Genomic DNA, 13,192 nt, shown 5'->3' with positions numbered 1-13,192 from the left:
AGGCGTGAGCCACCACGCCTGGCCCGTCCCACACATTTCTAACTGCCACACTGCCTGCACCACAGCCAAGTGTGCCTTCCAAAGTGTCTGCAGCCTCTGAAAACGAAGGCACCATTTCCACATTATGCCCCATTCCCTCCCTGAGAAGTCCTCTGTGGCTGGCGGGCTCCAACACCCCTCAAAGCTGCTGGTTATGGCTCCTCTACGCCCCTTCCCCACTCTCTGAGCCACCCTTTGTGTGACACCCCCACCCTTTGTGTCCCTGCTCTCTGCAGCCTCTCCTCCTCCAAGTCCTCCCCCCGGTCCCCAGGCATCCCTGGCAGGACACCAGCTCCGCCCTAAGGTTCCACACCTAATTTTGACTTGTGATTGTCATGGTCCTGTGTCCCCAACCTAGATTAGGAGATCAGGTTGGTCGGGCTCCGGCCAGCACTGGGCTCTGCACTGACAGAACTAGGAGCCGGCCAGCCGGGCCACACCGATGCCAGAGCTGGGAATCAGCTCAACGTCACCCTGGGTTGTCCAGACAGACCCTTGCAAGGTTCAGGAACGAACACTGGTACGCAGAACACGCTGATCATTACTCAGGCTCTCACTTCTTGGATAGTAGGAGGGAACATGGACCCCACCCTGCCCCCAACTGTGCTGCAGCAGGGACAGACGGTTACTGGTGTTCCCTGGATGGCCTCCTGGGCTCTGACCAGGAACTTGGCACAAGGGGGTGGACAGCTGCTCCAGTCAGGGCTGAGAGCAGAGTCCTGCCACAAAATGCTGTCAGAACACCTGGCCTCTGGTGGAGGCCCCTGGGCTCTAGAGGAGGCAGAGGGAAAGGAGGGATCTGCCCCACTGGCAGGGTGTGGAAAGGCTGTGACTGAGGCCTGGGACTTACAGGAACCAAGGCCCCTCCAGCCGCACCTGCAACTCCCCAGTGCAGGCTCCTGGTACCTCCATGCAGTCTGGGACCCTGAGCTGGTGCTCCACGGGCCTGGGACGCACTGCTGCAGGAAGCAGGTCATGGGGCTGGAGCCTCATCATGAGACGCCCTCCAGGCTGCCTGGCAGTCCTGGGGACAGACGGGGGGAGCCCCAGCCAACTAGTTTTCTGCAATTCCCGCAAGGGTGGTCGGAAGACCCCCTCACCCCCAGCTGACACGCGCACTGCAGGAGAGCTGCCACCACGCGGAGAAACAAGACTTTCCCGCAAACCCAGGTCTTCGGCTTCCTCAGTCCCGAGACCTGGCACTGCAGGGTGTGGAGCCACCCCCTGGGGGGCACCTGCCCAGCATGTTCCCCGCACATCAAGATTCCCACCTGGGCACCAGGACCCCAAACCCATGACCCTCTGGGGGCACTGCACTGTCTGCGTCCCTCGCATGACTGCCCACCCGCAGACCCAGGATTACACGAAGCCACTGGAGGGAGACAGGCCGTCAGCCTGGTCAGAGCAGCACCCTGGCCCTCAGACGGCAGCTGCCCAGAGGTGGCCCTCAGGGCCCAGAGCCTCCATCTCACATGTGCAGAGCCCAGGCCTGGCCTGGCTGGGCAGGCGCCCTCCAGTGAGCGTCCCCATGTCGGTCAAGGGGCCGGGCTTCGGTCAGGGTCACCATGGGGGAGGGGCCACACAAACCCACCCACATTCCCACAGAGGGAGCCACGCCTAGGTGCCCACTGCACCCAAGTCCACGAGGCAGTGGGCGTGCAGGACCAACTTTAATACGGGCTGGCCTGTTTGGGGGTCGAGATGGCGGCTCCCTTGGTCCCTGTGGTTTTCCACAGGCAGGGGCAGTCCCAGCGAGATCGTCTCATAACCAAACCAGCCCTGTGCACGAGAAGTCACGCCATGCCCCACAGCCTCCAGTCCCGGCTGCTGGTGGCTCCAGTCCCGGCTGCTGGTGGCTCCAGTCCCGGCTGCTGGTGGCTCCAGTCCCGACTGCTGGTGGCTCCAGTCCCGGCTGCTGGTGGCTCAGAGGCCTGCAGAGCAGGAGGGTCCTGGGTCTCGCAGTTCCATGAGCCCCAGCCGCAGGGACCTCCATGGACAAACTTCAGGGGCTGCACCTGCTGGAGCAGCGTCTCCCGAGCATCAGAGGTCCTTTCGCAGCCGGGCTGAGCCCTGGTGGACAGAGCCACGAGTGGCAAGCAGGGAGTCGGGCCTCTAGGCGTTGTCAATCCAGCAAGAACACCCCTGGTCGGCCACCTTCAAACGGGAGGTGGGCGTCGGGCGCGGGGGCAGAGGCACGGAGAGGTTCAGCACATGCTGGTCTCCCCGGGGTCCGCCCGGGGTCCGCCCACCAGCAGGGAAGCTGAGGTGCGCCAGAAGCCAGGCCAAGGGAGGGGCCCCTTAACGGAAGCCTGCACCAGCGAATGGGAGCGGCGAGGAGCGAGAGGAAGTGCGGGGACCCCGAGGTCTGGAGGTGTCTTCCTCACAGACGCGCGAGCCACGCGGGGGGCTGGGACTGCAGGGGAACAGCACCAGAGGCATCGGGCCTGGGCCACGGCCGCCGGGGGAGCCACCACCGGCAGAAGCTGGGCTCAGCCGAGGGTTTAATCCAGAACGAGAGCAGGCCGGTGGCGCCTGAGTGCGTTCGGGCTCGAGGTCGCCAGGAGACACTCTGGAGTCCTCCTGCACGTGCGCCTGCGTGGCTGTGGCTCTGCTCAGCACCGTGCGCGCTGGGCTCCAGGGAACCCGGTCAGGGGCTGGCGATGACCCAAACTCTCTGTGGGCCACAGTCCCTGGGGCACCCCCGCGAGTCCCGCAAGAGGAGGCCACATTACGAAGCTGCCACCAGCTCCGCCTGCCTGGGCCTGGCCTTGACAGGGACGTTTTCTGTGGAGGGAACAGAGATGTTTATGACATGCCAAAGACCCACAGGCAGAGACCTCCAGGGAGGAACGAGGCCACAGGGGTGGCAAGGGCCAGCTCAGGAGGCTTCGCACTACGGCAGGGCACGCCCAGCTCTGGGGGAGGCAAGTGACAAACAGGAAGCCAATGGGGCTGACAGACGGGGCCAGGGACACGGGACAGTGGGCCCCAGAGAGAAGAGCCCCAAAGATGGGTAAAGGAACAGAACAAATGTGGATGGATGATTCTAAAGACTCAGGTTCCCAGCGGGCAGGGTGGAGAGCCTGGGCTGAGCAGTGCCACGGGGAGAGCCATACCTGGCTGACGGCTAATCCTGGGCTAGACCCTGGGAATGAGCTGGAGTTGCTAAAGAAGCCTTTCCCAGTTCCGATTTCTGAATGTGCCTCTTGGAATGGGGTATGGCTCTCTTACGAGGTTACCCAGTTACCCAACCCCTGGGAAACCCAAGCCGAACCCTAAGGCCAGGCACACACGCCCGAGCCACATAGCCAGGCATGCAGGGCTTGCCCACGGCCCAGGAAGGCCGGGACGACCTCAGACAAGTGGAAGGGCTGGGAGCATTCTGTCTTGCTCCCTTCTAGAATCCTCTGTTCTCCTGTGAATTCCAACCATTCAAAAGAATCAAGCATGGAAATACCTGGGATCTTCTCAGGAAGGGGCTCGGAGGGAACCTCTGGCAGCTCTATTTGTTCCTGCAAGAAGCAAAGGGTAAGGCCATGAGCAGGTGACAGGTCGGCCCCGGGCTTCCTGGGCCTCCGTGAGAGTACACGGATCCTGTCAGTCAGCTGCTCTCAGCTGGAGTTAAAGCGGACAGGAATGTGCTGCTCAGAAGACCCAAGTCTGCACCCGCCCCAGCTTCTGGCACCACCAGAATCCCCTGGGAGGTGATGCGGCTGCCACCATGGAGGCTCCTCCCAACATACCCTGAGGCCCCGAGGGGCCGTAAGGTGGCCACATCCTGGGTGTACCCCAGAGACACTGGCTTTCAGGGACCAAGGGGTGGTGACACAGACACCCAGGTCACGCTGGTGTCCACCACTGTGGGGCGGGCCGTGGTACAATGCTGTCCCAGCAAGCCTGGCTGCCTAAGCCAGCAACGGTGCTTCCGCCTCTCAACTGGCCTGCCCTGGAGGCCCCCGAGGACTCGGACCCTCAGGAGAAAGTAACTGAGCAGGCAGGTGGGCGCAGCGCACCACGGGCCACACAGCACCAAAGCACTGGGGCAGCTGGCAGCAGGGGCCGGCTCTGGGGGCACCATGAGAATCTGGCAGACTGAGGCAGGGGCCCACAGAGAGGACAACCCCTTTGTCGGGGAGTGAACTCAGAGCCTGGATGTGAGCGTGGGGCCAGGACGTAGCCCCCATGGCGAGGGCCTGCGTGGGGCGTGAGTCAGCAGCCACGGCTGGGGAAAGCCAGCCCATGAATCAAGCACCACATCCGTGACAGCCAGGCATAGAAAGGGGCCGAGGCACCAGGAAGGCCCAGCCTCCCAGCTCCGTCCAGGGCACGGGCCAGCCTGCCTGTACCAGACTGTCAGGTGAGCAACCCTGAAAACCAAGTCACTTAAGGTAGAAAGCTAGTTACAAACCCCAGACTATTGACTTAAGGGACACCACATACGGGATCACCACGGGCAGGGCCTACTGGGGGTCTGAGCTCTGGGGATCCCATCGCCCGAGTAACTGCTCAGTCCCGGGGGTCCCATCGCCCGAGTGACTGCTCAGTCCCGGGGGTCCTGTCGCCCGAGTGACTGCTCAGTCCTGAGGGGCCATTACCTGAGTGATCGCGCTCAGCTCCTCCAGGATGGCGTCTTCATCCTCCTGAGTGAAGCTTCCTGCCAGGAGCTCATCTATTTGCTGCAAAAGGACAGGTGGTGGTGAGAGCAGCGAGGAGGAGGCCCCTCATGGAGGAAGGAGAGGGCATGTGGCTGGGTCTCGTCCCCTTGAGAGAAGGTGGCCGCTGTAGGGTGTGGGACAGTTTGGCCCACATAGGGGTGGACAGAGGGTGGCCCTGTGGGTTCCCACAGTTGGGGGCAGGCTGGTCAGGGTGCCACCTACCCGCTGGTACTCCACGGCCTCCTGCGTCTCATCTAGGATCCTCTCCACCTCTTCAATGGACATCACCTGTGAACGAGGGTGACGGGTGTTGACTCTTGTGGGTGGGGCCAATCGTAGACCCCCGACAGAGGCCTCCTGGGCTCTCAGGGCCACGGCCTCGCCCCTGTTTATTTTTATTTATTTATTTTTCAGAGACAAGGTCTGGCTGTGTTGCCCAGGCTGGGCTCAAGTGACCCATTCGAGTAGCTGGGACTATAGGTGCGTGCCACCACACCCAGCTCCTGTCTCTGTTTAAATGAGGCCAAGCCATGCGTGTCCCAGGCATGGCCCCGTCCTGAGGCCACAGGAGCTGTTCCATGAGTCTTTTCAGAGGCCACGACTGCAGTGTTCTGATGCCCGCTGCCCCTCTCACACCTGAGTCAGCTCTCACAGCCACAGGTAAAAATAAGCAACAGGTGGAACATTCTGGGCAGGTGACTTGATTTGAGTGGCAAGGTCAAAGGGCCACTTGTGCTTGACCAGCACACACCACCAGTACTCACCAGACACTTGGAAAAGTGGTATAGCCAGACCTCCTGCCAGGTGAGTCCCCAACGAGCCCCACCCACTGGCCCCCCCAAGTCAGCAGTGTGATGGGGTTGGTAGGGGAACGTGGTATGGCCACGCTGGGCTTCACATCCATGCCCGGCCTGAGACGAGGCCGGTATTCACCTCCTCCAGGAAGCCTTCTTTTTGCTCTTATCGCCCTGGCTGGAGTGCAATGGCACAATCTCGGCTCACTGCAACCTCTGCCTCCCGGTTCAAGTGATTCTCCTGCCTCAGCCTCTTGAGTAGCTGGGTTTACAGGTGCCTGCCACCACGCCTGGCTCATTTTTGTATTATTAGTAGAGACAGGGTTTCACCATGTTGGCCAGGCTGGTCTCAGACTCCTGACCTCATGTGATCTGCCTGCCTTGGCCTCCCAAAGTGCTAGGATTACAGGTGTGAGCCACCACGCCCCACCACCTCCAGGAAGCCTTCTGTGATTAGTTTGCCGGACCCCTCCCTACCCTCAGACTTCCCCTCTATGTCACTTCAGCGCCTGGGGACCCAGTTCCCACAGTTCCCACAGTTCCCAGCCTGTGCTGCACCCCACCCTCAGGTCACTGCATCCCTGCCTGCCTGGCAGCACCCGACACATCTCTCCTGCCAGCCTCTTGCCCTGTGTCTGACACAAACACCGTGGGACAAGCCCCCCACCCTACCCCCAACTCCAGCCCCACTGGGCTCCCCGCGCCCCGATGCCCCTGGCCCTGCAGAGACCCACCTGGTGCATCTTGTTCAGACACTCATTTCCAAACTGCAGCCCCTCCATCACCTTCATTTCGATCTGGGTGAACTCAATACTCTGAACCTGAAAAGGAAACCAGAGCAGACGCAGGTGCTGAGGATCCGGCATGCCCTCCTCCTGGCCCAGGGGCAGGGTTCACACCACGCTGGGCAGGTGCTGCTGGGCGTGAGGGCGACTCCTGACACCTGCTCCTCCCTGTCCTCTCCCGCTGCCAGGTGGCGACGCGCAGGACGGAGAAGGTGCCGGGGAGACACTCGGGACCGCTGGTTGCTAGTTAGTAGCTCTGGTTACCCAGGAGCAGAACCACGCCGCTCGGGTCCCTAACGCCAGGGACACTCAGTCCCCCACGCAGACCCCTGACCTACCCACATCACCCAGGCGTGGCCCAGCCTTCCCCACCTCAGTCCTGCGAGAGACAACTTGCCCCCCAGCCCCTTAAGACCATTAGCTTCCTGGCAGACTCCCCAGGATTCCAGCCCAGGATTCCAGCCCCGCCCCACTTCAGGTCAGCTTCAGCCCCAGGCATCTGAGAGGAGGAGCTTTCCGCTCTCGGGAGAAATTCCGATGTCCATGCAGCCGGGCAGAGCGGCCTCCAGCTGCACCTGCACCCCAGGGCGAAGCACCCGGCCACCTACCATGGCCTCCAGGCTGCTGATTTGGTTCTCTGTCCTGTCCAGGAGCTGCTCCTGGTATCGCTTCTTCTTGAGCAGCAGCTTGGCCCGTCTGCAGAGGGAAGCCCAAGAATGACCCGCTGTGGCCCTGCCCGGCGTCCCACCCCAGCCGACAGGGTGCCCACGTTGCCCGGGCCCACTCACTCCTTCCTGCCGTCCCGCAGCAGCTGCCGGGCCAGGGCGCGCTCACGCTCCAGCTGCTGGGCAATCCTCTTCTGGTACTGCCTCAGCTTGTCCCGCTGCTGCTTCAGTTGCTGCCAAAAGAGAGCGGGCCTGGTGTCACCGAGCCCACGCTGCAGGCCCTGGCCGTGCTACTGAGCGCCGGACACGGAGGCCAGGCGGCCCTCCACGAGTGTCCTTCATGGGGCAGGGTTGTCTCCCAGGGGACAGGTGGTGCTGTCTGGACACATCTGGGGGGTGGAAGCCAGGGACACTGCTCCACATCCTGCCACGCATGGGGCGGTCCCACCAGAGGGTCCACCCGGACCCCACAGTCCATCACAGGGATGGGAAGGACCGCCGCGGCATTGCCGTGGGTCCACCCTCGAGCCTGCCCGCCAGCGGTACGAACGCTCTGGGTTCAGGTCAGGGAGCAGCTGCCAGGACCTCAAAGGCTCGGACTCGGCCAGGCGCGGTGGCTCACGCCTGTAATCCCAGCACTTTGGGAAGCCGAGGCGGGCGGATCACGAGGTCAGGAGATCGAGACCATCCTGGCTAACACGGTGAAATCCTGTCTCTACTAAAAATACAAAAAAAAAAAAAACTAGCTGGGTGTGGTGACAGCGCCTGTAGTCCCAGCTACCTGGGAGGCTGAGGCAGGAGAATGGCGTGAACCCGGGAGGCGGAGCTTGCAGTGAGCCAAGATTGTGCCACTGCACTCCAGCCTGGGCGACAGAGTGAGACTGCATCTCGGGGGGAAAAAAAAAAAAAAAAAAAGGTTCTGACTCGAGAACATGCAGGTAGTGAGTACCCAAGTGCCAGCAGCCACACGGCCAGGATAGGACTCAGACATCCCCCCAGCATCTCTCCTTGGGCTTCAGCCACATGAGGTGCCTGTGGCTTCCCTGCCGCTTTGCCAACCGTTCAGCTGCAGGGACACGCACTCGGTGATGTGCCCCGCGGCCCCGCTGACCGCCTCTCATCTGTGCGCCGCCCCAGAGCGGGCACTCGGCCACTGAGGAACTTCAGCCAGTCCTGCCTTATCAGGCCCTTGAGTTTTCCAAACGTCATCACTTCAGACAATGGTAAGCCCATGCAGGCAGAGGGATTATGGCCTTAAGGCAGGAGGCTGAGGGGAATTAGCTGGGTCAGGGACTGTGTGCCTCTTTGAGGCTCTGCATAGGAAGAGAGTGCTCCCTCCACCCTCGGAGTCTCCGCTCCACAGTGCCAAGACCTGTGGGTCCTCCACAGTGAAAGGTGCCCCCTGCCCAGCCCCACTGCTGGGGAGACCCAGGGGCCAAAGGTGTGGCCAGGTTGCCCCCTGTAAAACGAGGTCTCAGTGGAGGGTCACAGGCTGCATGGGGAACACCTGTTATCCTAGGAAAACAGAAAAAAAAAAAAAGCAATCATTTGTGCTACTGTGTGCTAAGGATGCTGTTCCCAAGCACCCAAAATCCTGGGGAGACCTACGGCAGCCGGGAACACGGGTCTGCACAGCCAAGAGCCCACAGTGGCCCCTGGCAAGTGCTTGGCAAGTGCTTGGCAAGTGCTTGAAGAGAAACCGGAACTGAGTCCTTAAAGGGAGGGGAGGGAGTGCCCTGGGGCTGCCAGGGTAGGTGGAGGGCGGACGATGGAGGCTGGGCCCAGCTGTCTTACAGGCAGCTCGGGACGGTGCCCAGTGCTGTGCCCATCTTCTCCAGGGACAAACGTGCCCGTTGTTTCTTTTCATAGCTTATGGACTCAGATGCCAAGGTAAGATCCCCTTTTTCATTTGCATTCACTTCTCTTTTAGTATAAAATTATTTCTGTTGCACAAAATTTAGAAAAGAAAGCATCCGAAAAAGCTAGCCCTGCTCTCATTTCGGGGTCTCTTTCATGACACGTTTATCCCGTTACAAAAATGGACTATTCTTAACCTGCCGTGTCCCTGACATGCCAAGCGATTCCTTATCCTACAGAAGCTAACTTTCACATGGGAACAGGCACCACCACCGGCCCGGCTGTGCCCCGGGGAGTCAGTCTGGAGTCGCCGCAAACAAACGCGCCAAACACGGTAACACGGTGGTCCTGCACCCAGGCGCTGCGGAAACCCGGCAGGACCCCGGCAGGCGTTCGGCGCACCTGGCGGCCGCTCCTCGGACCAGGGCAGACTTCCTTCCAGTCCTGGCCTGGATGGGGCGAGGGAGAGGGGATGGCCCCGCACGGCCTCGCGAAGCCGGGAGCACCGAGGGGGCTCCGGCCCAGGGCACCAGGGGGCAAATGAGCCGAGGGACGTGGGCGGGGGCAGCGACTCCGGGAGAGCCGGGACCCCCGGGGCCGGGACCTGCTCCTGCGGGCCCAGAGCCAGGGAAAGCCCAGCGCCGCGCGGACCCCACGGCCAGGCCGCCAGGCTGTGGCCAAGCCCCGAACGCCGGCGTCGAATCCCGCAGTCACCGGCCGCGCCCACCCCGGCGGGGCTCGCAGAGGCGGACGCGCGGGCCCGGGGGAAGTCGGCAGCCACGGCGCCGCGCAGGAGACCCCGGCCCGAGGCCCCGCGGGCGAGGAGGACGCAGGGCGGAGAGGCCGAGTGGCCCGGCTGCGCGCCGCGCCTCAGTTTCCCCACCCGAACGCGGGGGGCCGAGGGCGCGGGGCTCTTCCGGCCCCGCCGCCCGCCCCGGCCCTGGCCCCGGGCCCGGGTCCTCACCAGGATGGCCTTGTCCTGCTCCGTGACACGGCTCTGCTTCTTGCGGCCGAACAGGTTGCCCATGGCGGCGCCCGCCCCCGGCCCCGGCCCCGGCCCCGGCCCCGGCTCCGGCCCCACCGAGTCCAATCGCTACCGCCGCCTCACGGCCACCGTAGCTCGGATCCTCCCGCTACGGCGGCCGCGCCGGGCCAGGCGCCGCGGAACGCGAAGTCCGAGCACCTCCCCCGGCCGCGCGCCGTTGCCGCGGGTTCGAAACCACAGACCGCCGGTCTTGGCGACCGCCGCGAACACCGCGGCCTCCTTGGACCCGTACAGAGAAGTGGCACGGATACCTGGATGTTAGGGCCCGGGATGTTCTAAATGACGTGTTTCCGTGCACCCTTCTGGTGCAGGTGAAGGGGAAAATTTCTTATCTCCTAATTAGATGGAATCCTTTTAGATTAACATAATTCAGCCTCCTCAGGCTTTCAGGAATCTTGTGCAGGAATGACTGCCCCCACTGGTTCTGAACACAAAATGCTGCATTTAGTGATGTGATAGCTAACATTTTGCACTTTCTTTTTATTTTTTACTTTTTTTTCAAGATGGAGTCCTGCTCTGTCGCCCAGGGTGGAGTGCAGGGGCACGATCTCGGCTCACTACAACCTCTGCCTCCCAGCTTCAGGTGATTTTGCTGCCTCAGTCTCCTGAGTAGCTGGGACCACAGATGCCTGCCACCACGCCTGGCTAATTTTTGTTAGTAGAGACAGGGTTTCACCATATTGGCCAGGCTGGTCTTGAACTCCTTACCTTGTGATCCATCCGCCTCGGCCTCCCAAAGTGCTCGGATTACCGGCGTGAGCCACCACGCCTGGCCGTTTGGCACTTTAAAGTGTTCCCTGAAATGCACCCAGCAGCGCCCCTTCACCCAGGCTTTCAGCCCTGGGATCTCCCCTCTTCTACTGCGCTGCTCCCTGTCTGTGGATCAGTGCCAGGAGGAGCCCAGCATGGCCAGGCTCAACTTCTCCTTCCAAGGAATCATGGCTGCGTCCCCGACAGAAGCATTCTTCCCTGGGTGGCTAAGAAACATGTGAAGGGGGATAAGGAATAAAAGGGAGAAGCTACCCGCTTCCAGCCCCTGGTTCCCGCCTGAGTATCCTGGCTGTGGTTCCCCAGCGTTCACTAAGTGTCATAGAAAAGCACTCAGCCGAGGATGGCTTGAGGCCAGGAGTTCAAGACCAGCCCGGCAACATAGCAAGACCCCATCCCTACAAAAAATATAACAAATAACATCAAAAGGAGAATAATTATCACCTGTTCCAAACCTTTGGACTCCAGAAGGCGAGGGGGCCCCTGAATTTTTGTGGGGTTCATCTCCCACCCTCTGATTTGTCTCACTAAGACATCTGCAGTCCTTTTTCCTTGGTGTCCATGGGGACATTGGGATAAAAAAAAGACTTGCTACTCCCTGCTCCTCATGTATGGGGAAGAGCTAGGTAGAGAAGGCGTGGTCCCTGGCTAGGGATTCCCCCACCGCCTGTGCCCACAAACCTGGGTGAGGACAGGGATTTTTGTTCTCCTGCCCAAATGTTGCATTTCCAGAGACCACCCTGGCCTGCCACGCCCCCATCCTGTGCCTGTAAAATCCCCAGGACTCTAGCCGACAGACACACAAGTGGCTGGACATCAAGAGCAACACATTGGCTGGACGTTGAGAGGGTGTGGAGGAGAGCATGCTGTTGCTCTGGGAGGCCACTGGCCGTAGAATGGGGTGGAGTTTGTCCAGGACGATCGGAGAGAACCCGGGCTGCTCAGTGGTCCCGCTCCAGGGGAAAACCCTCCCACGCCATCCCCTTCTGGCTTCCCCCGTCTGCTGAGAGCTACCTGCACTCAATAAAACCTTGCACCCATTCTCCAGGCCCAGACATGATCCGATACTTCCGGTCCACCAAGGCAAGCACCTGGGATTCAGAAAGCCTGTCCTTGTGATAAGGAAGGGGGTCTAATTGAGCTGGTTAACACAAGCCGCCTACAGACGGCTAAACTAAAAGAGCACCCTGTAACACACGCCCTCTGGGGCCTCCGGAGCTATAAGCATCCACTGCTAGACACTGCCCGTCTGTATGCTCCCCCAGAGGTTTGAGCAGTGGGCACTGAAGAGGCAAGCCGCTCCCGTGCGAGGGGGACAAGGGAACCTTTGCTGTTCCACTCGGATCCGATGAGCATGCATCAGTGGATCAGTGTGATGTTCGAGGACGCCAGGCGATGAAGATCTGTGGCAGGCACTCCGAGTCGGGGAGCTGTGACGGTGTACTGCTGGCCAGGTCTGGTAAAAGCAAAGGCTTCTGTTGATCTTTGCAAACTGGTATAGAGGGAAGAAAGCATTAGGCAAGTCGCTAGCTGGGTACCAGGTGCCAGGGGAGTGTGTTCAGTTGTTGTAGAAAAGATATTCCTGATGGGGCAGCAGCTACTGGGATGACTGCGACTGATTAAATTCTCCACAATCCCCATTATTCTCTAAGACCCGTCTGACCTCTGCACAGACCTGAGAGGTGAGTGACACAGGTTGGACCTCTGTCCCCACCCAAATCTCAGGTTGAAATATCATCTCCAGTGTTGGAGGTGGGGCCTGGTGGGAGGTGACCAGATCACGGGGGCAGCTTCCTCATGAATGATTTAGCATCACCCTCCTGGTGTTGTCATCGTGACGGTGAGTGAGGTCTTATGAGGTCTGGCCACTGTCTCTCGTTCCTGCTTTTGCCACGTGACATGCCTGCTCTCGCTTCACCTTCCACCGTGAGTCAAAGCTCCTTCAGGTCTCCCCGCAAGCTGAGCAGGTGCTGGGGCTGTGCCTGTACAGCCTGCAGAACCGGGAGCCAATTAAACCTCTCTCTTTTCACCCTGTCGCCCAGGCTGGAGTGCAGTCAGTGGCGCGATCTCGGCTTACTGCAAGTTCCGCCTCCAGGGTTCGCGCCATTCTCTTGCCTCAGCCTCCCAAGTAGGTGGGACTGCAGGTGCCCACCACCATGCCCGGCTAATTTTGTTTTTGTATTTTTAATAGAGATGGGGTTTCACCGTGTTAGCCAGGATGGTCTCAATCTCCTGACTTTGTGATCTGCTGGCCTCGGCCTCTCAGTGTACTGGGATTATAGGCGTGAGCCATTGTGCCCAGCCATTAAACCTCTTCTTTGGCCAGGTGCGGTGGTTCACACCTGTAATCCCAGCACACTGGGAGGCTGAGGCAGGTGGATCACTTGAGCTCAGGAGTTCGAGACCAGCCTGACCAATGTGGTGAAACCCTGTCTCTACTAAAAATACAAAAATTAGCTGGGCGTGGTGGTGCATGTCTATAAGCCCAGCTACTCAGGAGGCTGAGGCTAGAGAATTGCTTGAACCTGGGAGGCGGAGGTTGCAGTGAGCAGAGATTGTGCCACTGCACTCCAGCATGGGAGAC

At 60.7% G+C, this 13,192-nt stretch overlaps 1 protein-coding gene and 1 long non-coding RNA gene across 2 annotated transcripts; one reads left to right on the top strand and one right to left on the bottom strand.

The window, feature by feature from the left end:
• Nucleotides 1-1,690: 1,690 nt before the first annotated feature.
• Nucleotides 1,691-9,903, bottom strand: CHMP6 (charged multivesicular body protein 6). Its single transcript, XM_045375661.2, has 8 exons — nt 9,760-9,903; nt 7,062-7,171; nt 6,882-6,969; nt 6,223-6,309; nt 4,917-4,982; nt 4,635-4,715; nt 3,497-3,551; nt 1,691-2,823 (listed from the first exon to the last, which is right to left on the bottom strand). The coding sequence occupies exons 1-8, from the start codon at nt 9,820-9,822 to the stop codon at nt 2,768-2,770; spliced, it is 606 nt and encodes a 201-aa protein (XP_045231596.1). The 5' UTR covers nt 9,823-9,903; the 3' UTR covers nt 1,691-2,767.
• LOC135967854 (uncharacterized) lies at nt 8,683-11,471 on the top strand. The gene is made up of 3 exons (XR_012426326.1): nt 8,683-8,828; nt 10,344-10,423; nt 11,341-11,471. It is a non-coding gene; the product is annotated as an uncharacterized lncRNA (long non-coding RNA).
• The last annotated feature ends 1,721 nt before the right edge of the window (nt 11,472-13,192 follow it).

The sequence above is a fragment of the Macaca fascicularis genome, chromosome 16, assembly GCF_037993035.2.
Source record: "Macaca fascicularis isolate 582-1 chromosome 16, T2T-MFA8v1.1".
Taxonomy (NCBI): domain Eukaryota; kingdom Metazoa; phylum Chordata; class Mammalia; order Primates; family Cercopithecidae; genus Macaca; species Macaca fascicularis.
This window is presented reverse-complemented; position numbering and strand designations above follow the sequence as displayed.

Excerpts from the sequence above, each read along its gene's own strand:
- CHMP6 (XM_045375661.2), bottom strand. The coding sequence starts at position 9,822 with ATGGGCAACCTGTTCGGCCGCAAGAAGCAGAGCCGTGTCACGGAGCAG. Across the intron at positions 7,172-9,759 it reads AGCAGGACAAGGCCATCCTG|CAACTGAAGCAGCAGCGGGA; the intron begins GTGAGGACCCGG and ends CTCTTTTGGCAG. Across the intron at positions 4,983-6,222 it reads GTCTGAACAAGATGCACCAG|GTGATGTCCATTGAAGAGGT; the intron begins GTGGGTCTCTGC and ends CCTCGTTCACAG.